The 27,041-nt window shown below is 38.0% G+C and overlaps 1 protein-coding gene across 1 annotated transcript in view; it reads right to left on the bottom strand.

Annotated features, from left to right (window-relative positions):
- MEP1A (meprin A subunit alpha) overlaps positions 1-23,820 on the bottom strand; it is a 38,207-nt gene extending 14,387 nt beyond the window's left edge. Inside the window, exons 1-8 of the mRNA XM_025418962.3 lie at positions 23,731-23,820; positions 23,620-23,644; positions 23,482-23,532; positions 18,392-18,432; positions 17,805-17,880; positions 10,304-10,421; positions 6,554-6,729; positions 2,047-2,268 (exon numbers count right to left, since the gene is read on the bottom strand). Coding sequence (XP_025274747.1) covers positions 2,047-2,268; positions 6,554-6,729; positions 10,304-10,421; positions 17,805-17,880; positions 18,392-18,432; positions 23,482-23,532; positions 23,620-23,644; positions 23,731-23,799 — 778 coding nt within the window. The 5' untranslated portion in view covers positions 23,800-23,820. The remainder of the gene's footprint in view (positions 1-2,046; positions 2,269-6,553; positions 6,730-10,303; positions 10,422-17,804; positions 17,881-18,391; positions 18,433-23,481; positions 23,533-23,619; positions 23,645-23,730) is intronic.
- Positions 23,821-27,041: the final 3,221 nt, after the last annotated feature.

Here is a 27,041-nt window from a genome sequence, read left to right as displayed (position 1 = left end):
CGGGCTTAATGACCCCATCAAAAGGCGCAGGGTTTCAGACTGGATAAAAAAGCAGGACCCATCTATTTGCTGTCTACAAGAGACTCATTTTAGACAGAAGGACACCTACAGCCTGAAAATAAAAGGTTGGAGAACCATTTACCATTCGAATGGTCCTCAAAAGAAAGCAGGGGTAGCCATCCTTATATCAGATAAACTAAAATTTACCCCAAAGACTGTAGTGAGAGATGAAGAGGGACACTATATCATACTTAAAGGATCTATTCAACAAGAGGACTTAACAATCCTCAATATATATGCTCCGAATGTGGGAGCTGCCAAATATATAAATCAATTATTAACCAAAGTGAAGAAATACTTAGATAATAATACACTTATACTTGGTGACTTCAATCTAGCTCTTTCTATACTCGATAGGTCTTCTAAGCACAACATCTCCAAAGAAACGAGAGCTTTAAATGATACACTGGACCAGATGGATTTCACAGATATCTACAGAACTTTACATCCAAACTCAACTGAATACACATTCTTCTCAAGCGCACATGGAACTTTCTCCAGAATAGACCACATATTGGGACACAAATCGGGTCTGAACCGATACCAAAAGATTGGGATTGTCCCCTGCATATTCTCGGACCATAATGCCTTGAAATTAGAACTAAATCACAACAAGAAGTTTGGAAGGACCTCAAACACGTGGAGGTTAAGGACCATCCTGCTAAAAGATAAAAGGGTCAACCAGGAAATTAAGGAAGAATTAAAAAGATTCATGGAAACTAATGAGAATGAAGATACAACCGTTCAAAATCTTTGGGATGCAGCAAAAGCAGTCCTAAGGGGGAAATACATCGCAATACAAGCATCCATTCAAAAACTGGAAAGAACTCAAATACAAAAGCTAACCTTACACATAAAGGAGCTAGAGAAAAAACAGCAAATAGATCCTACACCCAAGAGAAGAAGAGAGTTAATAAAGATTCGAGCAGAACTCAACGAAATCGAGATCAGAAGAACTGTGGAACAGATCAACAGAACCAGGAGTTGGTTCTTTGAAAGAATTAATAAGATAGATAAACCATTAGCCAGCCTTATTAAAAAGAAGAGAGAGAAGACTCAAATTAATAAAATCATGAATGAGAAAGGAGAGATCACTACCAACACCAAGGAAATACAAACGATTTTAAAAACATATTATGAACAGCTATACGCCAATAAATTAGGCAATCTAGAAGAAATGGACGCATTCCTGGAAAGCCACAAACTACCAAAACTGGAACAGGAAGAAATAGAAAACCTGAACAGGCCAATAACCAGGGAGGAAATTGAAGCAGTTATCTAATGTCTTAAGCTAAAAAGACCGCATTGTTTACATCCAGCACATTTTCTTGACTTTCCTCAAATGCAAATCCTGTTGTCACCCTTATGTCTTAGAACGTCCAACATAGATGTAGCCCTACCCACCTCACAAGAGTCAAATGATAAATGTCATCATACTTTGCTGTAAATGTCAACCAAGAACTCCTTTAGATCAGGAAGGAGGTACCAAATAGGTCTTTGTACTTAGTAGGTCTTCTGCACATATATGTTGAACAGAATTTTAAAAATGTGTCTCTGAAGACTAATAGAGTCATCTTAGAAAACATCCCATCTCTGAGCACTAGATGACTCTAGAACAACTAAATTGGGCAAAGAAATTTTCAGGATAAAAGATAGTTTCAAGCTCATCCCTTATCCTGAGTTACATAAGGGTGCACCTTTCAAAAGGAAGCTGAAGATGTTAGACAATCACAGCTCCTTATATCATCAGTCCAACACTTTTACTTTGTAAAACACAATCACATTTTTGATTTTCATAATTATCCTATAATGAGGTGGGTGTTACAATTTTTTCTACTCTAGAGATAAACTAGCCTATGTAATTTGTCCAATTTCCTTAACTAGAACAGGAAGAAATAGTGAAGGGAAATGTATGGGAAACTGAAGGGCTGGGGGAAACTCTTTGAGGTTTTTTTTTACCTACTGTTCAGACCTATCAGTACTCACTGCAATTGTACATTCGGTTCAGCCTCTCCAAATCAGTGGCACTGAAATCCAGTCGCTGTCCAATGATGGTGTTAAACTCAGGGATCTTGGCCGTGATGGTAGGAGCACTTTCATTCTTATTAAATGAAAAAGGCTCGTAGTGCATCAAAGACTCATAGTCATAAGGTGTGTTGAGGTCTGTGATGAAGGTGTCATCATAGGTGTTAAAGTTGTGCTCGTAACCTATCAGAGAGAGAGAATCCAGTTATATTATTTCCCCTCTCCTGTCCTCTTTGACTAGATACTTAAGCAGAGACCCAGAGACAAAAAAGAAAGAAAAGAAAAAGAATGAAGAGTTGATTTAAATATATATACATATTAACATAGTTTATAACTAGTATGATATATATAAAATAAACACATATTATTAATAGTAAGTAATGAATAATATATTAGTATTTTATACAGTAGTACATACACTTATAAAAGTTAAAAATATATTCAAAAATAAATATAAAAAGGAATGCTATAATTAATATATAAATTTTACATACAAATTATTAAATATATGTATATATTTAAGTCAAATGTTCATTTTACAAATAAAGGAATAAATAAATATGTGTGTATGTGTACATGTAAAGTTTTAAGGAAGAGAAGATATAATATCAAAGTGGAGGCAGGCGTTCCAAATGGCTGGAAAAGGAATTTTTGAATTCAGGAGAATATTCAGGATTGGTACATCTTGCTAATAGGCAAGTACCTCATCCACCAAAAGCTGTACCTGGCCAGCTCTTTCATGGGTTAGAAAAAGGAAAACCAAGGGGCAGAGGGAAAAGTCAGCAACTGCCAAGAAAGGGGTATCCTGTCAGTTAAGGTTCACATCCTTTTCCAGAAATAGCCTCATGGAGAGAAAAATAAAATAGGAAGAAGAACATTGACTTTCCTTTCAAAATAGAAGAGGAAAAGATCTTTATGAGATTAGTGCAAGTAAGATAATATATGTTGCAATGTGGAATGCTGAAATGAGAAACCGAACAGATGTTCTTTTAATCCACTAGCCATCAGGAATTTACTGTTTCAGTTGCAATAATGAGAAGTTCACAGATTTTCAATTTCCTTCTTAGGGAGTGACAGGAAAACTTAATGAGAATGCTCATGACTCCCTCATCATGACTTCCCATCTTCATGTTTTCCTTTTCTAGCTTCCCATCTAGTCATTTTTAACAATTAGAAGAAAATGTAACCACCTTGCAAAGACATCAATGCAGGTGCATTTAGGAGTGAAGAAGACCCATGCAACATGGGCCTACGGGGCAGTGGTCCAGCAGGTGCTGGAGGGAGTTTCCAAATGCTTTTGGAAAAGCCAATGAACACAACTGATCAAAACTTTGTTTTAACCGTAAAATGAGAATACCAGTGTTTCATCCTCCCAACTCATGGGATTTCATGGAGACTTAACTTGAAAGGGATCAAAACATTTTCAAAGGTGGCCCAGGACTGTAAGAAATAAATGACTCAAACAGGGAAGTGGAAAGTAATTCCTTCCAGAGCATTTGGCCCCAGGTTGTCCTATCTTATGGGATAGAACTGTAAAGAATATCCGGCTGGTGTGAGGACTGGGGCTTGGTCTGGGCTCTCCTGGTTACTCCTTGTGAAATCTTAAGAACAGAACATTCAAATTCACTGGATAGGTTTTCCTTGACTGTCACTAAAATTAACAAGTTAGAATAGATAGATCACTTTATTCTTTATCATTCAAGGATTCTGTTCTGAATAATTTTTAAAAAATTTTATTCAACACATTCTTGCTGGACCTACTCTCTACATACTGGGAGTTGTGCTAAGTAGTGGTGGCCCCTGGCAGTGGTTAGGACAGGCAAGGTCCTGCCTTCAGGGAACTTAAAGCTGAGCGCCTAGAAGAGGAAGTGATATTGTAAACCAGAGGCCAGTCAGCAAATCTTTTGTAAATGGTCAGATAGAAAATATTTTTGACTTTGCAAGATATATGGTCTTTGACACAACTGCTCAACTCTGCCATTGTAGCACAAAAGCAACCATAGAAAATATGTAAATAAATGGGCATGGCTGTGAATATGGCCCACAGGCTGTAGTCTGTGGGCTCCTGCTAGACCCTAGAAATTGAGGTCTTTCCTTGGTTTAAGAGAACAGATTCAGAAAACACAATTCTGGCTTAAGAGATGGGAGATGTATTTGAGGACAGAACTACATTGCCAGCACAGTATTGCCTTAGGTTGAAGGGTAAGATTGTCATCAACTGAAGACAAGGTGCAAAGAAAGTTATAAATTACCTGAGCAAGAATACTGCCCTTGCTTACCATCTTATTGATCTGACATGTCATTTGAGAACAGTTCAGGACATTTAGGTAAATGGAATTATACCTGATGAAAATATAGATAGGAATAAGCAACACATGTTGGGTAAATCATGTTCAACTAAGAACTGAGCAAGTCTGAAAATTACACTGGCAAATGTGTTGGCTCCTTCTGAGAAAGGGACCTTCATTTGGCTGAAAATCATTTTAAAAGCACTAGTCATTGTGTTCTTTATACTTAAAAACATGAATGTTTTCTACATCCTTATTTGACATTCAGCAGAACCAAGTTTATGTATAGGAAAGTAGGAAATCCAAGTCTCTAGGCATGTACAGACAGTCAAATAGTGCCCCGAGTCTTGCAAGTGGAGATTAGATCCTTTGACCAGTGACCCTACTCTCTTTCCCCTCCTATAGAGACCCGGTTATAACACTATTACATCCAGGAGACAAATACAATAAATTTGATCTGTTATCAGGTCTAGGGGAATACCCACAATACTTTTCTAGATTGGACTGGGAGGCAAAGAAGAATATTACTTGATCTCTAGCTCAGTGGTTGGGTGGTAAGATGGATAGAAGTGTGTGTGTGTGTGTGCGTGTGTGTGTGTGTGTGCAGGGTCAATCCTGGCTGTATCAGGTCTTCACAAACCACACAGTTTTCCTTCTTTCCTCACCACTTCACATTCATAGACATATCAGAATATGAGGTAGTGGGAAGGACCCAGATTGAGAAACCCTTTAGGTGATTTTGATATGATTAGCCATCCCTAACCCTACCTCATGTGAGAACCGTTGATCCACCTTACTTCAAAATTAGTTAGTTTTGGCAGAAGCTCTTTGGAGCTTTGTATTTAATTTTAAAGTATGACAAGATCTTACAAGTCCCTAAATATAAAATCATTATAAATACACTGCTATATATGAACTCATATATGAAATTAGAATCTAACTAAAACAGATAATTATAAAGCAATTATTTGCTTTGTGAAAGCCACATATGGTAATAGATGAGGCATTTTAATACATTAAGGTTTTATTAATAATTTGCTGCCAAAAAGAATGTTTTTCCACTTCCTGAACTAATTCCTAAATAAAAACCAGGTGCTTTCAGAAACACAATACTGACTTTGTTCCCCAGCACATTGGGAAACTGATCAATAAAAGTGTTTTTTCTCAATTTCTCTCTCCCAAATAATTAAACAAAATCTATAAAAAGGGGCGGGGTGTCGCCTGGGTGGGTCAGTTGGTTTAAGTGTCTGCCTTCAGCTCAGGTCATGATCTCAGGATCTTGGGATCTCAGGGTCCTGGGATCAGCTGCAAGGCTTCAGGCTCCCTCTGCCCCTCCCCCTGCTCATGCTCTCTCTTAAATAAATAAATAATTTTTTAAGTGTTTAGTATGCTCAAAAACACTTTACTTAGTTGTCTCAAACAACTAGGAAAGGTGGCATCCAAGGAGGTCTAAAGAAGCTAAGGAACACAAAAATTGTTAGAATAACATACTTGACTAACAATAAGTGAACTGAGACTGTATTATCCTTTGCATAATGTGGCTGGAGGCAGAAGGAGAGAGGTACTTAGAAGAGAGGAAGGAGTAAGACAGGAGTAAGAAAGGCCAGTAAATTTTGGTTAACTAGAACTCAGGCTATCAGCCAGAATGAACACAATTGAAGTGACAATTTCAAATGAAAGAATTTATTTTTGTTGTTGTTTTATTTTGTTTTTAAACACCTATCATTGATTTGGTAAAGCACCAAGAAAGTTCTTGAGTATATATTAGGGTCATCGGATGTTCAACTAAACTTCATGCAGACTCCTAGACCTACATGTGATCTCACATCCGGAAAAATGACTATGACATCCTCAGAGGATGTCAGTTTACTACAACAGGAAAATAGACAGCATTTTAGATAGCTTTTCAATGAAAACACTGAAACAAAGCAAAAGTTTCTGATTAAGTTTCAGTTAACATTGAGTTAGCCAACATATACAATTCCCTAAGGCCCTTATCTGGTGTCAGTTATAATCAGATGAGCACAGCCCACAGGAAAGGCCAACAAATCCTTTTCCTATCTGTGTTCCCAGCTGATGCTTCTATCTGCACACAGATGAGACTGGACATCCCAGGGTTGGTCCCAGCAAGTGATAAAGATGACAGCAAATCCCACCCAAGTACTTGGGATTCTACACACCTGGAAGAATTTCATCCCACCAGATGTTCACATAGTCATCTCGGTCAGTTCTTGACTGCTCATGGTAAAATCCCAAAGCATGGAGGATCTCATGTTCAATAATGGCCTTATAGTCACATCCTTGGCCAATGGAAAGGTTCTGTCCCACGTGTTGATCGCCAACCTCAGACCAGCATCTTTAAAGAAGAGAAGAGGGAAATTTTCTCCTAAAGAACTCTGAAGGGGCTGTAACTCACAGGGTTCCAGAACACAAATTTGAAGGAAGTTAGGTTTGATTTAAAAAAGAAATTATCAGTAGCATCCTCATAAGCTAATAGTTCAAAATAGGGGACTGGCTAAATGAGCAACATTTCCTGGAGGAAATAATAAGCAGGCTTTGAAAGTTGTGGTGCATTATCGAAGTGACATATTCTCAGAGGCAAATCAATCCTAATAATGCACCAGGTAGAAAGAAGTAAAAGTTGGCATCCTTTCTCACCTTCACAAACCCAAAGGGCATTCCACAGAATAATACCATTGCTTTTGTACCACAGTATTAAGTTGTCTCTAGGTGGTGGCTATGGGTGATTTAAATTTTCTTCTTTATACTTAAATGAATTTTCAAATTTCCTAAATGGACAGGTATAAGTTCTTTGATCACAAACAAGAACCGCATTGAAGAAGCCAATTCATTTCTTTGGCTGTCAGTGGATCTGCAGAGTTATGAAAGCACATAGCTGGCCACCTACCATTTCTGAAGGGCTCTGGGCAAGAAGGACCCATAACTTCTCGAAAAAAAACAGTAGATTCATGATCTTCTCCCAGATTCTCTAAATTCCACATGGTGCAGCATTTTGCTCCCCTTTTTTCCCCAATTATTTTGTCTTTTCTTTTTTTTTATAAATCCAACTTTTCACCTCTCTTAGCAAATCCAAAGCCTTCCATGAATTGTTTCCTTATCTGCTTTAAGTTGTGGAAGAGGATCTATACTCTAACCAGTGCTCAACAGATTCAGAGATTTGCTCATAATTTTAAAAGAGACCAATGGACTCCAAGTTCTTTGGTGACAATCACATTGTCTTACTTTGCCATCATCTTCCTGGAGATTGTTAATACCATATACCCTCAAATGCTAATGGATTTGATTTCTACTCTGAGGTAGATCTTAATTATCTTCTAATAACATGTTAAGGTATAACTTCCATACCATGAAATTCACCAATTTTAAGAATACAATCAATGATCTTTTGTAACCTCACTGAGTTATGCAAACATGGTCATGATCTATTTGCCTCTCTGACAGTAGCATTTCATTACCAAATTAGTTGACTCCGTGAAATATCCGAAATCCAGAGGAAGCACTTACTATTTACCTTTTTTTTTTTAACATCCCTCCTCCAATGGAAATATGTAAGTTGCAAAAATGCCACAACTCTGCAGCTCTCAATCTTTTCCGTTGTCTTTCTAAAAGAACCCAGTTAACATCTTGCTTCAGGGGACCAGAACCCTGAAGGATTTGGGGCACTTTGGTGCAGCTTCTCCCCCCTGCAACTGACCTTCTTCCTCTCTTTTTCCCTTCCCCTAATTTAAATGTAACAGAGACCCCTCCTGGCCACAGGCAGTAAGAATCTCCCAGATTCAGATTTTACAGAGAATGTCCCTCAAAGTTGACCTACCTCTTTATCAAGTACTTCAGGGATTTAGTTAAAAACTGGAAAGAAGACAGAATTTCACTAGGAAGGAAAGAACTTTTGGAAAGTGATCACATTAGCTTAGTTTTATTTTTAAGAGAGAGAGAGAGAAAAGACAGTGGTAGCTAAAAGTGGATATAAAAGTGTTAAGAAAATGAACTTTTTTTTCCCTGAAGTCTTCAATAAATAACTAAAGGCTTTGGCACTTTCTTGAAGCTAAAATGTTGCCAAGGGACAAGACGAAAAGGTCAAAAACAGAGAACCTCCAAAATCTGTGTTCTTGGCAAGGCCCAAGCTATACTTTACATGTTTTTCCTTCACATGAAAAGAAACTGTGCAAATACTATTGGTTATCTCCACTTACGTGACCCACAAGAACCTCAGGACATGTTCAGAAACACATTGACTATCTTATCCCTAAAGTGGTTCTTCTGACAGTATTGCCAGGCTCGGAGGATGAAGTTACTACTCGACAGTCATTGAATCAAAAATCAAACAGACACCCTTGATTCCTCTTTCTTCTTAATCCCTCACATGAACTAAGAACTACCCCAAGATCACGACCTGAGCCAAAAGCAGATGCTCAACCACTGAGCCACCCAGGTGCCCCCTAACAACCAGCTTCTGAGAAGTCCCCTGTTTTCATAGTTCTGAAATCCAGTCCTGCTCCTTCATTTCAACTACTCTTCTTCAGTGCAGGTCCCTTTTTATTTCTGTCCTGGACAGTTGGGACATTCTTTAATTGGTCTCCTGCCACCAGTCATGCTGCCACTTCAATTCTTTATCCACTGTTGCTAGAGTAATTTTTCTAAAATGGAAACCTGAGCATATCATAAATCATGCACAGAATGGTGGATTTCCTCATATATGGTTTATCTCTGAACAGGTTCTTGTTTATGGTCCTGGCTCCATGGCCCACCACTCTGCCCCTTACATGCAAAGCTTCAGACACTCAGAACTTAGTGAGTTCTCCAGGCACGCCAGATTCGTGTTTGTGTTTGCTTTTGTTCTTCTGTCTCTCTTCTCTTCCTTCTTCTTCCTTTCCCCTTTCTCTCTGGGTCTCCCTCCCTTCCCATACCCCATTTTGTCCCTCTTTCTCCTCTGTCTCTATGTCTTCTTGTGGCTCAGAGCACTCCTCATAGCATATCTAACTATTTCCTTGTTGTCTCTCCACTATCCCCAATTGCCAACTCTAAACCTTATGAGAACTAAGACTGTGTCTTATGCTTCTTTGTATCTAGAGACTAACATACTTCCCGGCACATACTAGGTGTACATAAATTTGCGTTTTAATAAAAGCCTGAGCCAAGAGAGCAACTACTCAAGTAAGTAAGGTACTTAACTGGTATCTAAGTGGTCATCACAATTTTATTTTTTTTCTACTATATTTTGCATTTTTTTTTCTTAAGGGGCAAAAGCAGGTGTTAACTTCCTTCCTCATCTCTGTTATCCATCCATAATTAACAAAAACACTAGCAGAACTAGACAACCAAATCCAGGCAACACCTAGAGGCAATCTGGGAGCAGCAGGAGGAATGTCACCAGTTGGGCCTTAAAGACACAAACATGCAATCAAAGCAGATGTTAGCTTGGCTTTCCAGCCTCATCTAGCCCAGGTTGATTGACATAAATGCCACTGAAAAAGAGAAACTTTTTCTTGATATACCATTTATTTTTCCTGGGAAATAAATAACTACAAACTACATCTAGAACTTCTCAAAGAAATCCAGCCAACAGAGTAGCATAATTTAAAGGAATACCATAAAAAGGGGTTTATAATTTATATTTTAATACAACTGAGTTTAGAAAAAGTACTGTAATTTAAATCATGACCTAAACCCAGGAAAAGAATCGAAATAAATCTTCTTAGGCCCAGAGGTGTCTAAGCAACTCCTTCTCCATCTAGGGCATTAAAAATGTTATTGAATTTTAAAATTCACAGAGAAAGATGTGATTTTGCTTTTAGTTTCTTCCTAGTTTCTTCTTTTGAAAGACATGTATCAAAAATAAAGAAAGACATGTATCAGTTTTATAAACAAAAGAATGCATGATTACATACTCTGTAAAATTTCATACTTACCCATCAAACTTTTGAAATATGATATATGAGCTCTCTCCTTCATAGGGCTTGAAATCCACACAGGACCTGAGGCGGAACATTTCAAAAGCATAAAGAATGGCTCCTTTGGCATTCAGCCCTGCAGAAACCAGTAAAAATATCAATGAGCATTACTTAGATCTTAGATAATACACATAACATAGTTTAGAGAAGATCTTGCCACCACATGAAATTCACAGAGGTCTATGGTCTACATTTTTTGGTAGTAAGTAGATTCCTTGGAAACTAAAACTACAAAACTAGTCGGGTACATAAACATTAAGTGCAAACTTTAAATGCATAATGTAAATAGACCTACATGATAAGAATATACCTGTATGTGTAGTTGGACAAAATTATAAACAAACTACCTCATTTCCTCTCTCCCCCTTTCCTCATTCAAGTGAAGATCCTGAGTACACTGCCTCAGGAGAGTCACACTGCAGAGCAGAAGACAGAAATGATTGCAACTCATTTCTGTCTTCTATGTAAATAAAGCACTTGGAGAGAAGCAATAAGAATGGTGCTAACCCCAGTCTAATAAGATACCCCCTCTTGCTGGAGGAAGAGAGCAGAGTTTAGAAAGGTTTATGGGTTCTGGAAGCATAAGAAGCACATGTGATGTTAACCTGCTTCCCTGCAAGACATGTGGAAAGATGACAAGACTAAACAGGTAGCACTGGAAACAGCCTTGGAAAATATTTTTATAACCCAAACTTGGAACAAAAGCAGCAGAAGCCTAATGAACCTGAAGAGGCCAGAACAGTAGGGGCTTATTAGTGACCTGTAGGTTAGGACCAGTGACCAATGATCAAATGTTTTTCCTTTCACCGCACATACACACACCCTGGCATTGTGTAAGACAAGCATGAGGTGGGGAGGAAAGATACTCCAGAGGAATAGAGATTATATTTTACTTAGTATGTGTGTTTTCTTTTTTCTCTCCCATCAACTCCTTGAAAGTAGAGCTCTAAGTTAAAAATTAAGCTCGGTTATATAAAGTTGTATTTGTTGTAAATTTGATTTTGTGCATTCTCTCAGAGTTTATAATTCTTAGCACTTTACAAAGTACTTACCTTATGTTTTCCTGGCCCTTATTTCATTTAATAAACTACCGAGTTGGAGATTCCACAGCTCAGATGTCATAAGATTATATTAATGTCATTAAATAAATAATCAGTGGAATAATCAATAAATTACTTGTGGAAATAACATAGATAACAACAACAAGAGTATGCACTAAACCTACTGAAAGATTTTCATGAAATTTTATCTATTCTTAGTAACATTTATAATATAAACATTTGTACCCAAGACAGCTAAGTTTCCACAAAAGTTAGGAAAATACTCCAGAGACAATGTAACTGTATTTGCAAAATACATATCTGACAAAAGACTTGTATCTAGAATATATAAAAGACTCCTACAACTCAAAGTAGAAGAGACAAATAACTAATTTTTTTAATGGGCAAACTATCTAAACAGATATTCACAAAGGAAGACATACAAATGACCAATAAGTAAACAAAAAGAAAGTAAAACAGCAATAAGTAGACTAAAACCACAATTAATTGCCATTATATGTTCACCGGCATGGCTAGAATTAAAAAGAATAACAACAATGAATTTTGGCAAGGATGTAGAGTAAATGAACATTCATTCATTGTTTGTCGAAGTCTGTAAAATGGTACAAGTACTTTAAAAGAGATCCAACACTAAACCTACATCTGTATTATAACCCAGCAATTTCACTTTAGATATTTACACAGGAGACATGAATATAAAACCATATATTCAAAACAGGCATGTACAAGAATGTTCATAGTAAGTTATTCATAAAAACTCAAGCATAGAATCAACCCAGGTGTCTATCAACAGGAGATTGGTTGAAAAAGCTGTCATATACTGTATTCATACAATGGAATGCCACTCAATAATAAAAAGGAAAAGTTATTGATGCATACAACAACATTCGTGAATCTCAAAAACATTTTACTGAGTAATTGAAAAAAGCATAAACTATGATTCTGTTTGCATGAAATTCTAGAACAGGCAAACTCATCTATGATTAAAACAACAAAGGCAGCCTGGGTGGCTCAGCGGTTTTGCACCGCCTTCGGTCCAGGGCGTGATCCTGGAGACCCAGGATCGAGTCCCACGTCAGGCTCCCTGCATGGAGCCTGCTTCTCCCTCTGCCTGTGTCTTTGTTTCTTTCTCTCTGTGTGTGTGTCTCTCGTGAATAAATAAATAAAATCTTTTTAAAAAAATAAAACAACAACAAAATGTTATTTCTGAAAGGATAAGAATAACTGTGAAAGAACATGAGAGAATTTTCTGGGATAATAAAAGTGCTCCATATCTTAATAGGAGTTGCATGAATATTTTTACATTGTATAAGTGTAATGTATAAGTTACAAGATTCATAAATATTTTAAAATTCATTGAACTGTACACTTAAGACTCCATCCATTTTACTCTATGTACAGTTACATAAAAAAGAACCATAAACAAATATTAGACTTTAGTTAAAGATACACATGCCGCAGTGTTTGGAGTAAAGCATACTGTCCCTGCAATTTACTTTGAAATGTATCAGAAATTGAATGCATCTATAGATGGATAGGAGGATGGACAGGATGGATTAATAAGATAAAGCAAATATAGCAGAATGCTGTTTGTATAATGTAGGTGATGAGTATATGAGTGTTCACTGCACAATTCTTTCAGCTTTTCATATATTTAAGATTTTTCATAACAAAATGGGGAAAAGAAAAAGACGATAATTACAACTTTAAAGAAGAATAAAAACCTATTAAATTAAATTCTATTTCCAGTAAAAAAAAAATGCCCTTCAAAATGAAGACAGTAAACAGATTATTTTGGAGAAAGAAGAGAATTTGTTTTTTGTTTTTTTTAACAAGAAATGTTAAAGGAAGGGGTGCCTGGGTGGCTCAGTCAGTTAAGCATTGACCTTTTGATCTAGCGTGGGTCTTGATCTCAGGGTTGAGAGTTCAAGCCCCAAATTGGGCCCCACATTGGTTATGGAGCCTACTTAAAAAAAAAAAAAAGATGGTAGAGGAAGTTCTTTAGGCTGAAGAGAAAAGAAACCAGATAGGAACTCAGATCTCCAGGAGGAATGACCACCACCAGAAATTGCAAGTATAAAAGCAAATACAAAGACTACTTTTCTTCATTAATTACTCTGAGACAACTGATTAAAGGGCAAAAAATGTTAACACTGTATTATGAGGTTTATAAAAATATGTGGTTGGGCAGCCCCCGGTGGCTCAGCGGTTTAGCGCCGCCTTCAGCCCAGGGCGTGATCCTAGAGACTCGGGATCGAGTCCCGCGTCGGGCTCCCTGCATGGAGCCTGCTTCTCCCTCTGCCTGTGTCTCAGCCTCTCTCTCTGTGTGTGTCTCTCATGAATGAATAAATAAAATCTTTAAAAAATAAATAAATAAATAAATAAATAAATAAATAAATAAATAAACAAATAAATAAAAATATGTGGTTTAAAATATATATAAGCCAACAATACATGAAAGGAAGGGGTATAAATGGAATGATACTGTTGTAAAATGCTTACATTTTATGCAAAATGCACACTGTTAAGTCTAAGTATACTGTTACATGTGAAGGCTACAAATTGTGTAATTCCTGTGACAAAGCCTCACAAAATAAGACAAAAGGGTTGAGCTAAAAAGCCACTACAAGAGCCAAATGAAATATTAAATTGTTAGAATTAACCAAAAGAAGGCAGGAAAAGAAGAATAAAATAAAAACTAGGAGACAAATAATAACCGATACTTCTAAATCAATTTATATCAATAATTACATTAAATGTAAATAGACCAAATATTCCAATTGAAATTCAGAAGTTGATATATTTGATAAAAAAAAAAGTGAGACTCAAATATATATTGTCTGAAGAAAAGACACTCTGAAGACATTGATAGGTTAAGGGTGAAAACCTGAAAAAGATACACAGTGAAAACAGTAAGTTTTAAAAAGCTGGTGTAGCTATATTTAAATTTTGGAATTAGATTCCAAAATAAAGAGGATTACTATAAAATTACCAAGAGAAATTTCCTCAAATGATGAGTCAATTTAGCTAGACGATATAACAATGTGCTTGCCCAAAGGAAGAGTTTCAAGAAAATGCTAAAAGAAGATATATGCAAACACTCAATTATAGTTAAAGAGTTTAGCACCTTTCTCTCAGTAGCAGATAAAACAATAGTCCAAAACTCCATGCAGATAAAAATATTTGAGCAACACAACCAACCACCTTGACCTATTTGACATTGATAAAATAACACAGCCCAAATCAGCCAAATGTAAGTTCTTTTCCAGTACACATGGAACAGTCACAAAGATAGGCCACAAAATATGCCTCAGTAAATTTCAAAAAGATCAGTATGTTCTCTGACCTTAACAAAATTAAACTAGGAATCAATAACAGAATATCTGGAAGTGCTATAGACATTTGTAAATTTAAAAACACACTTCTAACTGATCCATGGGTTTTTAAAAATTACAATTGAAATGAGAACATATCTGAACTTGAATAAAGATACAACCATATCAAAATTTGTGGAAAACACTTAAAGTAGAGCTTCAAATAAAATGTATAGCTTTAGGTGTCATATTATAGAATTATATTTCATTAGAAAAGTGAAGGTTTAAAGTCAATGATATAAATTTCAACCTTTAATATAAAAAAAGAAGAGCAAATTAAACTGGAATTAAGTAGAAGAAAGGAAATAATAAAGATAAGCAAAAAGCAATGAAATGGAAAGCAGAGAAGGTAGAAAAAATTAAGTCAAAAGTTGCTTCTTTGAAAAGATTAATAAATCAATACACTGCTTTAAAAATAAACAAAAAAAGAAAGTCACAGACTAGGAAAAAATTTTCGAGATATCTATCTATCTCTGACAAGACTTCGTCCATAACATATGAAATTCTTCTACAGATAATGAAGAGACAAATAATATGATAAAAAAAGCATAATAAGAGTAGAACAGATCATTCATAAAAAAACATACAAAAATGGTCAATGACACATGGCAATGTGGGAAATATCATTAGTCATTAGGAAATGCAAATTAAAATCACAGTGAGATTCCATTTTGCAACCAGTAGAATGGCTGCAATTAAGAAACATTAACACCACCAATGTTATTGAAAATGTAGAGCAAGTGGGACACAGCTACATTGCTAGTGAGAATGAAAAATGGTGCAGCGAGTTTTGAAAACTGCTTGGCATTTTTTATTAAAGTTAAACATATATTTGTCATATGATCAAGCAATTCTATTTCTAGAAATTTGCTCAAGACAAAATATATATATAAACATATATATTTATTTATCCATGCAGACTTGTACAAGAATGATCATACCATCTTTCTTCGTAAGAGCTCAAACTTGACACAACTTAATGTCCATCAATTGAAAAATGGATAAACAATTGCCATATTAATGGGGCACCTGGGTGGCTTAGTGGTTGAGTGCCTTTGGCTCAGGTCGTGATCCCGGGATCCTGGGATCGAGTCCTGCATCAGGCTCCCTGCAGGAAGCCTGCTTCTCTCTCTGCCTATGTCACTGCCTTTCTCTCTGTGTCTCCCATGAATCAATAAATAAAATCTTTAAAAAATTGCCATATTACTGAGGAACATTACTGAGTTGTAAAAAAAAAAAAAAATGAACTACTGACCTGCAACAATATGGAAAAACTTCAAAACTATGTTAAGCAAAAGTAGCCAGATACAAAAGAGTACATGCTAAATGATTCCATTTATCTATAAATCAGGTAAAACAATCTATAGGGAAAGGTGATTAGAATGGTAGTGTCTTGAAGAGGTGGGTAGAGATTGGCTGTACAAGCACATGGGAAATTTCTGGAGTGATGGGAGAATGGGTTACATAAGTTTATGCATTTATCAAAAGTCATTGGCTTTTACACTGATTTGTGTATTTTACTCTGTGTAAATCTAACTTTAATAAAAGAATTGTATACAAATATGAAATTCTAGGATGTTTGCTTTTTGCAATGGTATAGGCCTAGGCATCTAATTTTTTTTTTTACACTAAAAGTGATTCTCATGTGGGGTACTTAAGAGCCACTACTGCTGCTACCTTATTTCAGGCCACCTGTCTTCCATCTTACTCTCTTAATCTGTCACCAACCTGCAGCTAAAGAGACCTTGCTACTCAAGCTATGGCCAGCAGCCCAAAAGCACCAGCATCACCTGGGGGGTGGTGCAGAATCTGAGACCCCACCCCCCGACCTACTCTGCAATTCCACAAAATCCTCAGCAGAGCCTTATGTACATAAAAGTCTGAGAGGCACTGACTTAACACCGCACAGAGGCCTGGTGAAGCTTAAATCAAATATTTGATGAAGGCACCATGTCCAGCACATATTGGTGATTCAATGAGTGTGTCTATGTATGATGGAAGGGAGGATAGTGCAGGTGCAATAGACAGGAAGAAAAATTGCAATGGGGAAAATATACCCCTCTGGAAAGCTGATGTTTCTCCAATCGCATTCCAATAAATATGAGTGCTCTGTGAATTTGAAGGTGTGCCACCAAACACTGGGAGGAATAAAACCTCAAATTTCCAAACAATCACTGAGAACAACAGCATTTGTTTATATCTCACTCTCCTCCAGAAAAGGGATCAGCACTGATGACAGTGGTGGAAAATAGGGAAACATAAGCTCTATCTCCTGAGAGTGGGAGCAATCTAGGGTCTGTTAAGATTGAGCAAGCTTGTCCCGGCTCCCCCTCTCCTTTGATCTACCTCCATCCATGTGGTATAAGCCTTGTAAGCATTGCATCATCCTGGCTGCTCAGCTGTCAGTCACCTGCTTGGGGTCAGCCAGGGTCCACCATGGCTTCAAATATTTACTTATTTCCCCTGAGTATTATTTCCAACAGTGAGTGAACTATAACTTAACCCGCCCTTTATCCCGAGAGAGGATTGAAATTATTAATACTGAGGAACAAGGACTCTGAACATATGAAATACAGATTTTTCTCTTTCTCAAAAGTTCAGAATGTTTGTCTCATAACAAAAGGGGAAGAAATCAGTATGCTGAAAATATATTTAGATTCAGCTAAACTAGTCTTGAAAGCGAAAATTTTTTCATGGTTGTGAAGCCAAATTATATTTCTGTACTTTTATTCTTCAGGGTGCTTTTTGGTTTCATTAACATGTTAATGTGTTCTGCACTTTTACAATTATTGTTTGATACTCTGTAATTTTTAAAATTATCATTCAATGAACTGTATCTCAGACTGGTTAAGTAGCACTGGGTCAATATAATGTTATGCCTTTCATCTCACAGGATAAAGAATCATGAGGGCTTGGCAACCCTCAGATGCATTGGTGTTACTCCCAATTCGAAGCTGATGAATAGGAGAAGCAGGGGAGAGAAGAGTAAAACCCAAAGCTTCTAATTAAAACAATTAACATTACCCAGATTGTCAGCCAGAATGTAAGGAATGGGGAACTTCCACCTGGCTTCAGGATCTCTCAGGCCATTTCTGGAGTTCTGTGGAAACAAGGCAAAGAAGACTGGGAAGGTGAATTCTTGAGGCCCCCTGGCCTCCTCCTCTGCTGAACTTTCATACCACAAACAACCTATCATACGATTCAAACGAGAGTGTTTGTATTCTGATTACAAAAGCAATACTAATTCATTATAGACAATTTGGAAACTGCAGAGAAATTATTAAGAACTGAATTTAGAAGATCTTCAATTTCTAAAAACTGAGATAGCCATTTTAAACATATTGGTGCATTTCCTTCTCAGTCTTCACTTACTAGGAAAGTTGGGTGAACAAGTAATGTGATAATTACAGATTCTTTGTACCGTTTGTTAATTTTTCATCTGTCTTTGTCATCATCAGCGACAGTGGAAACTCTTGTGGGTATAGATGATAGATTAGATTCTTACATGTTCTCCACAGTGCCCAGCCCAGGGTTGGACACAGCAGAGGCTCCTAGTAATAAAAAAACAGCCAGTCCTGAGGAATGCTATTGTGTCTTTGGAAGATACTCACCTGCAGGAGGATGTCTCCTTGAAAGAGGTCCAAGCCTGCAGCTAGAGGCAGATTAAAAAGAAGAAGAAATATTTGAACGAGCATTACTGAAAGGCATCTTACATAATAAAATTAATCTTTTCCATTATAAATCTTGCATTGTTAGTCTTTTATCAAAGTCTTTGGAAGCAATTCAAAATTCCCTCTAATTGAGTAAATGTAAACAGCCCATCAATATTGTGTATTATCACATCCTTTGTCTTCATTTTGGAACAAGAAACCTTGTCCAAGAATCTTAAAAGTAAGAAATGAGTTAGAAGCGATCTTTTTGATCATTGACTCCAAACCTCTTCGGACTTCAGGGGGCACAAGGGAGTCCTTGAGACAGGAAGTAATGCATTAGGTGGTCAGCAGTTGAGTGGGCTTAAGAACTCCTGACTTCCTATCCAAAGTCCTTTCTGCTATTGTTCTATCCTTCCTCGTGAACCTAGGTAAATGACTTGGTTTTGCTCTGTCCCATGACAAAAATAAAAAGCCAAGGTCAAGATGATGCTCTTACAATAAAGATCAGGCAACTATGTATTGATCCATTCAGTCTGTATCTCCAAATATCTGCTGTCAGGAGCTTAGCATAATAAACTTTCTCCATTATGGTATTCCTTGATTCTGGCCTCATCGTGTTTTTGCAAATAGGATTCTTAAAAGGGAAGATCCTGGTGGGAAAAATTTATGAGGATTTGAAAGAATGTCTTTTCTTATGACAAACCTCATGTTTGACAAACAGCCCACCCTGTAAAACACAAAGTACTCCAAACAGGGTCAGTGGATTGTATTTCATTCTGAGAATAGCCCCTGATTTACAGCTGGGAAATCAAGCTAGAGAGTTATCATCATAGCCTCATACGGTCACAGAGGTCCCATTTGGCAAAGCTGATGGCTCATTCATGGTAAATGACACCACCAGGGTTTTAAGTATTAAGAGGAGTCATGGTTTCACTTGCTAATGATGAAATAAAGCACCATGATTTCTTTCTTCATGCACATATTTCTTTTTTTTTTTTTTTTTAAATTTATGATAGTCACAGAGAGAGAGAGAGAGGGGGGCGAGCAGAGACAAAGGCAGAGGGAGAAGCAGGCTCCATGCACCGGGAGCCCGACGTGGGATTCGATCCCGGGTCTCCAGGATCGCGCCCTGGGCCAAAGGCAGGCGCCAAACCGCTGTGCCACCCAGGGATCCCCATGCACATATTTCTTAACCTCCATAAACCTAACTTCTGCATATGATAACAGCAAAATTAAACAAAAACAGCATCTATATCACTACCTATAGGAAATAGGACCCAGGTTTTGAATTTCCTTTTCACGAGGTGGAGTATGTGCTGGTCTATTCACACTCTGGCTTAGGCTTGTCATGAACAAACACCTGCATTTTCTGACATTGGTCTGGATTAGGGATGGAGATGACAGCTGGGCTCCTCTAGAGTGATAGGAACAAGCTCATTCAGACCCTGGCCCCTAGGTTGGTCAGCATAGATGGGGTCCTGCAGGGGTAAGAGAGTGCAGCAATGGGGGATCCGGGAGCACTTCCCAAAGAAACAGATATCCATTAAAAATAAGGTTCAAGAGGGGCACCTGGGTGGCTCAATTGGGCATCTGACTCTGGATTTCTGCTCAGGTCATCATCTCAGGATCCTGGAATCAAGCACCCTGTCAGACTCCATGGAGCCTGCTTAAGATTCTCTCTCCCTCTCTCTCCCTTTTTCTCTCTCTCTCTCTTCCTCTGCCTGCCCCCTTCCCTGTCCTTGCCCCTTCCCTGCCCCCTCCCCCACCCATCATCTCCCTGCTTGCATCCTAGAGTACACATGCACTCTCTCTCTAAAAAATAAAAATGAAAAAAAAAATAAGCCTCAGGAGATTCATTGACCAATCTGCTCGGGCAGCATAGACTTATTAAGCACCTATTGTGTGCAAGACTTTGTTCTACATGCTAGGGACGTAGCAGAGAATAAAACAAAGCCCTCAAGTTTTAGTATATGTGCTACCAAAGCCAGCACAAAACGAAGCCCTGAAGGAGGTGACATTCTTGACTGGAGACGGAGGAAAGACAAATAAATGTTGAGTAGCAGACAGTGAAAAGAGCAATAAAAAAAATAGGGGAGAAAAGTGGTGAAGGGTGGGAGGGTTGATATTTTATAAAGGGTGGTTTAGGATGGCCTCTCTGAGGAGGTGGCATTGAAGCAGAAATCTGATGGAGTGGGAGATAAAAGAAGAGTATTGATGGCAAGAGCAAAAGCAAATAGAAATGAGGCAGGGGGCACTTGGGTGGCTCAGTCAGTTAAGCATCTGCCCTCAGTTCGAGTCATGATCTCAGGGTCCTGGGATCGAGCCCTGAGTTGGGCTCTCTGCTCAGTAAGGAGTCTGCTTCTCCCTCTCCTTCTGTGTTCTCTCTCTCCCCCCTCTCAAATAAATAAATAAAATCTTTAAAGAGAGAGAGAGAGAGAGAAATGATACAAGAAAACCTTGATGTCTTAGAGCAACTTCCTAAATTTCAGCATGAAAATCTCTTGAGGGTTTCTCAGTCAGCAAGTCTAGGGCAGAGCCCAAGAATTTTCACTTCTGACAAGTTTTCCGGTGATACTGATGCTGCTGGTTGGGAGGAACCACACACTGAGAATCACCTCTGTAGAGGAATAGCTAGGGGGTCAGGGTGGCTGGAGAGTCCAAGTAAGTAGGGGAGAGAGCAGTAAAAAAGTAAGATCAGATGGCTGGCCAGGGTCAGTTCATTTCAAACTTTAATTTGCAGGGAATCTGCTGGGATCCATCCACATGGAGGTGCTGCTTCTGTAGGTCTCAGATTGACCAAAGATGCTGCATTTCTAGAGAACTCTTAGGTGGTATAGGTGATACTGCCTGTGGAATACACCTTGGGAATCAAGGTTCTAGGGCGTGTGTTCTATGTTGGACGAGATGTCAATCATCACTGGCCAATGTTGGAAGACTGAGAGAGTGGATAAGAGAAGTGACATGGCCTGAATCCTTTTTTTTTTTTTTTTAAGATTTTATTTATTTACTCATGAGAGATAGAGAGAGAGAGAGGAAGAGACACAGGCAGAGGGAGAAAGTAGGCTCCATGCAGGGAGCCTGATGTGGGACTCGATCCAGGGACCTCGGGATCACTACCTGAGTCAAAGGCAGATGCTCAATTGCTGAGCCACCCAGGTGTCCCACACATTGCCTGAATCCTTCCAGAGGAGACCTCTTTCTACTCTGAGGAATAGCCTATGCATGGGGAGGGCAGGAAGGCAAGGGCAGTTGAGAGGCTGCAAGAACCTGGCCAGACCAGATGGCTTAGGCCGGGGCAGGAAAAGAGAAAGTGCTAAGTCACAACCCGTGATACAATTTGATGGAAAACCCAATTTCATTTGCTGATAGATGGTAAGTACTGTTGAGAGAAAGATAAGAATCAGAGGCTCTGAGCCTCTGATCTAGAAGAGGGAATTGCTTTTACTGAAATGAAAACACTGATGGCAACAAATGCTTGGGGTAGAAGGTTAAAATGTGAAGCATAAAGAGAAGACAAAAAGAGGACAATTCCCTTTCTGCGATTTTTCCCAAACAGTTTTTGTGATGTAGGATCTGGCTGTATGGGCAACCTTAATAATTCTGGCAGCAGGGTTGGAAAGAAAAAAAATCCACATGGTAAGATTTCTTCATTGGAGGCACAGCTCAGAAGGGTTGGTGAAGAAGAAGCATAAAGAGTGGCTCTCAGGTAAAAGAATATTGGTCTGGAGAAATCAGGGCAAGATCAATAAAACTCTAATTCTAGTCCCAACTCTGTATAAACTACAGCAAATCCTCCCAAGTCCATACACCTTGATTGCCTGGCACTAAAGAGAGAGAATTTGATGCCTGGCTCTGAAGTCTTGGGGCCCATTCACCAATTTACCTGATCAAACTATTTCTTTAAAATTGTTTCATGCTTTTCCAATTATATATCAATGAGCCTGCCTTCCCTGTAAGTGGGACAAAGCCACAGAAATTCATCCCTTAGGTATGGTTTTTTTGAGTTTTGTAGTCTTCAAATCACACTGAGCTGAATCAGAAGACCTGGAGATGAGCCCAATCACTATCTCAACCACAAGGAACTTCCTTGTCATCTTCCTACAAAATGGTAACAGCACTTACTCTACTACAGTTTTTTTTTAAGATTTTATTTATTTATTCATGAGAAATGAAGAGAGAGAGAGGCAGAGATGTAGGCAGAGAGAGAAGCAGGCACCCTACTGGGAGCCCATTGTGGGACTTGATCCCTGGACCCTGGGATCACAACCTGAGTCAAAGACAGATGCTCAACCACTGAGCCACCCAGGCATCCCCTTTACTGTGGCTTTTGACATATAACCTCAATTATAAATGCAACTGGTGATAAAGCTTTTGTAAACCACAAGGTGTTTAAGATCATAAATATCTCTGTTTCTTGCCAAACCTAACCAAAGATATCCAGAATGTAAAGGCTTCTCCTCATTTTAGAAGCAGAGTAAGAGAGAGAAAAGAGATGATAACCCCAGCTTCTCTCTCCTCTCAGTAATGGACCAGACTGATGGAGTTCTTCAAGAAAAATGTTTATAGACAAGTGTTGAAATGGAAACACCTTTACACTCATCCTAAGTCCTGAGCAAACAGCTGCTAATGAATATGATACACCAGTAGAGGGGCTGGGGTTTTCCCCCTACTAAATATAACCCTAGGCATATACTACACATGTCTACATACATACATATACACGTGTGTATGTTGCAAGCAGAGTAATCATCTACTTTTCTTTCATTTAAAAAATAAATAAATACAAAAAACGTGAAGTTTTTGTAAACCAAAGTCATGTTATGTATTTCTAGATCCATGAGGCATTCACTAGTTCCTCTAGAAAATTAGGTCTAACCATTATTCTCTTCCCACATTTCCATTTTTCAGAAACTGCAAATTCAAATGAAGCACCAATAGATATTTCTCTCCTAAGGTTACCCAATACCCTATCATAATTGCTATAAAGCAATTGTAGCACAAGATTTAAAATTATTTCAGAGCATTAATAGTACAGAAATTGAACCCACCTAAATTGATTGCTGAAATATCCTTTTGTTCATCAAAATCTTCAGCATATACTGTTAAAAGTAGGAAAGAAATAGTTACTTATCTTGCTGAATAAAAGAAACTTCAGAAACACTCTATGCATTTCAATCAATTCTTACCATTTCCTTTAGAAATATGCTTAATCTGAAAGAAAATAAATATACAGAAAATTGTTAACATAAACTAGAATTAACATTTCTAAATACCCAAGAAAGCAGAACTCTACTTACTGATACAGCTGCTATGTGGGCAAAAAACAAGATGAAAGAGACAACACAAGTAGATCTAGTCCAAACCATTGTTGCGAATGAACAGACTGAGCAAAGACAACTTGCAATAAATACTTTTTGGACCTTGCTCTGGCTGTCATCTTAGAAACTTTGACCCTCACATATGTATCATGGCATTAAAAAAAGTAACCAAAGAAAATGTCATTAACCCTTTTAAGGACAGATATCAAGTTTAACATAAAATCTCAAGCTCCCCAGATCAGGGACAGGTTTGAAAAGGTTAATACTGCGATGACCATATAAAAATCAGTAACATTTCTATGCACCAGCATAGAATATTCCTCTACATGAACAAAATTTGTTCATATAACAGATAAAAGTTCCACTTCACAATAGAAATAAAAATAATCTATAAAATAACCATAAAGTACTTAAATCCAGTAAATAATCAATAACAATTTTATGGAAATATTTTAAAGCAATTATCAAAGGACGTAAAAACTATCTATACACATACATACACACATATATTTATTTATACATACAAAATATTCACAAATGGGAAGACTTCAGGTAACAAAGATGGTAATTTTTTGACATTAGTCTATAAATATTATTCCAACAAATATCTTATTATTGGAATATCATATTATTCCAACAAATATCTTAGGATTTTTGTGAAACTTGACAAACAGCCTGTTTCTAAAATTCACATGAAAAAAGTAAACTTCCAATAACATATAAGAAAACTGAAAAGAAAGAACAAGGAGAAAGGAAGTGCCCTAATAGAATATTAAGGATTTTTATAAAGTTATGGTAGACAGTGTGATATTGCCAAAAAGAAAGAACAAGTAGTCTACAGAACAGAACTATCAAAACAGATGAAAGCATATATGGGAATTTCACATATGATAGGAACCAAAAAATCCATAGGGAAACTTTGGTCTTTCAATAATAATGTGGGGACAAGACAACAGCGTTTTCATATGAGAAAAAAATTTAACTCTCACACATACACTGTTCATACACACACACACACACACACACACAAACACACACACCCCACACAAAACTGAGTGAATTAAAGATGTATATACAAAATCTAAACTTTGAAAAAATATAGGAAAATGCTTTTAACTTTGAGGTCAGAAAAGATTGCTTAAACAAGAAAAAAACATATAAATCATAGTAAATCTATCAAAATTTAAACTTTTCATGACAAAAGACACAACAGCATAGTTAAAAGCCACAAATGGAAGAAAATATTCATACTGCATATAGTTGAGGAAGAGTAAGTTATCCAGGATATATAAAGGAATTCCTACAAATTAATATGAAATTTAAAAAGAGAAAAAGATGGTCTAAGAGAAAAATGGGCAAAAAAATATGAACACAGAATTCACAAAAAAACCCAAAAGGCCAATAAAAAACATATAAAAAGATTTTTAACCTCACAATCAGAAAAATATCAGTTCCAATAACAATGAAATGTCGCCTCAAGCTCAGATTGGCTTAAATGAAGGAGGCTGGTCATACAAGAATGTGAGAAAATAGGAAATTTTACACACTGCTGGTAGACCAGCAACCTGATGCTGTCTAATAAGTTGAAATGTGCATAGCTTATAAGTTAAAAAGTCCACCTCTTCTATATATGCAATGGAATATTACTCAGCCTTTAGAAACAACGAATACCCACCATTTGCTTCAACATGGTTGGAACTGGAGGATATTATGCTGAGTGAAGTAAGTCAATCAGAGAAGGACAAACATTATATGGTTTCATTCATTCGGGGAATATAAAAAAATAGTGAAAGGGATTATAGGGTAAAGGAGAGAAAATGAGTGGGAAATATCAGAGAGGGAGACAGAACATGAGAGACTCCTAACTCTGGGAAAGGAACAAGGGGTGGTGGAAGAGGAGGTGGGCGGGGGTTGGAGTGACTGGGTGACGGGCACTGAGGAGGGCACTTGATGGGATGAGCACTGGGCGTTATGCTATATGTTGGCAAATAGAACTCCAATAAAAAAATATACAAAAACAAAAAAAAATTTTAAGAATAAGAGATATACTTCCAGGTATGTACAGAAAAAAAAAAACACACATATGTACACAAAGTACCATATAACCTATTTGTTATGGTGTGGGGTTTTTTTCTTTTTTTTTTTTTTTGTAATTGTAATTTTTTTGTAATTTTGTAATTGTCAAGAACTAGAAAAATGTATTCATACTGGAAGAAAAAATGGGGCATATTCAATCATGCAGATCAATGTTCAACAAGCCTGTATGTGCAGTGTTTGCGGACTTCCGGGGTGTAAATGCCCCCACCTTGGTCACTTTCAAGCTGCCAGCATCATGTCCCTGAATGCAGTGCTGAGGAGAGGTGTGCACTGCAGACTCGGCCGGCCCCAGCAGGTACTACTGCGTGCGTTTCCATACTCTCCGACTTGTGCACGCAGGGGGGGGTATCCGAGCAATCTTCAAGGTCCAGGTCCTGCCTACTGGGACCTACTGCGTGGCCAGATGGGTCAGCCTGTGGTCAGAAGAGCACGTCCTGTCGGAAGAGCATTTCCCGAGGCCGAACGTGGGGCCTCCCGAGCTGTGAAACAGCAGGCGGGACTCCGGGGCCAGCCTCCGCCGGGAGGGGATCCGCGGCCGCCTGCCTTCCCTCCCGCCGTGGGCCGTGAGGTTCGAAGAGGGGTAGAGAGCCACCTGCCACCTGCCACCTGCCACCTGCCACGCTCTCCAGCCAGGGAAGCCACCGGTGTTCTCCGAAGGAACGTGAACTTGCCCAACAGCTAAGATGGCTTATGTCAGCAAATAGAATCCTTAATGATTAAAAGATGGGTGGGGAGGGACTTGATAGACATCAGCTTTACCAGAATAATTGGCTCTGAGTAGAAGGGAGGGAAACCCAGGAGACTTTCACTTCTTAAATGTTTTTCCCAAATTTTGAAAAACTGGAAAGAATGAATAGTGGTTCATTCAGGAGCCAGAAAGTAGGGGTTTGGGACTTGGCTATTTTGTTTTCTAAAGAAAAGGGAGACACTCTCACCTTGGTACCCCTCCTGCTAAATCTCAGGTGTTCAGTTCTTCAAAAAGGTGTGGGGCTGTTGAATCCTCTCCACCTTTCCCTGCCCCCCACCATAGGCTTTTATCTTTCCCTTCCTTCTTAAACTTACTTAAATAATACGCTATAACAATAGTTTTGGAGTGGGATGGACAGGAATTTAAAGCCCACTTCTGCCATTGACTAGCTGTGCCCTTCTGAGCGCCTGCTTTCCTTACATAAAATGGCTGGTGGTGCCTACTT

This window comes from Canis lupus, chromosome 12, assembly GCF_003254725.2.
Source record: "Canis lupus dingo isolate Sandy chromosome 12, ASM325472v2, whole genome shotgun sequence".
NCBI lineage: Eukaryota > Metazoa > Chordata > Mammalia > Carnivora > Canidae > Canis > Canis lupus.
The sequence above is the reverse complement of the archived record's forward strand: the minus strand, read 5'-3'. Positions and strand labels throughout refer to the sequence as shown.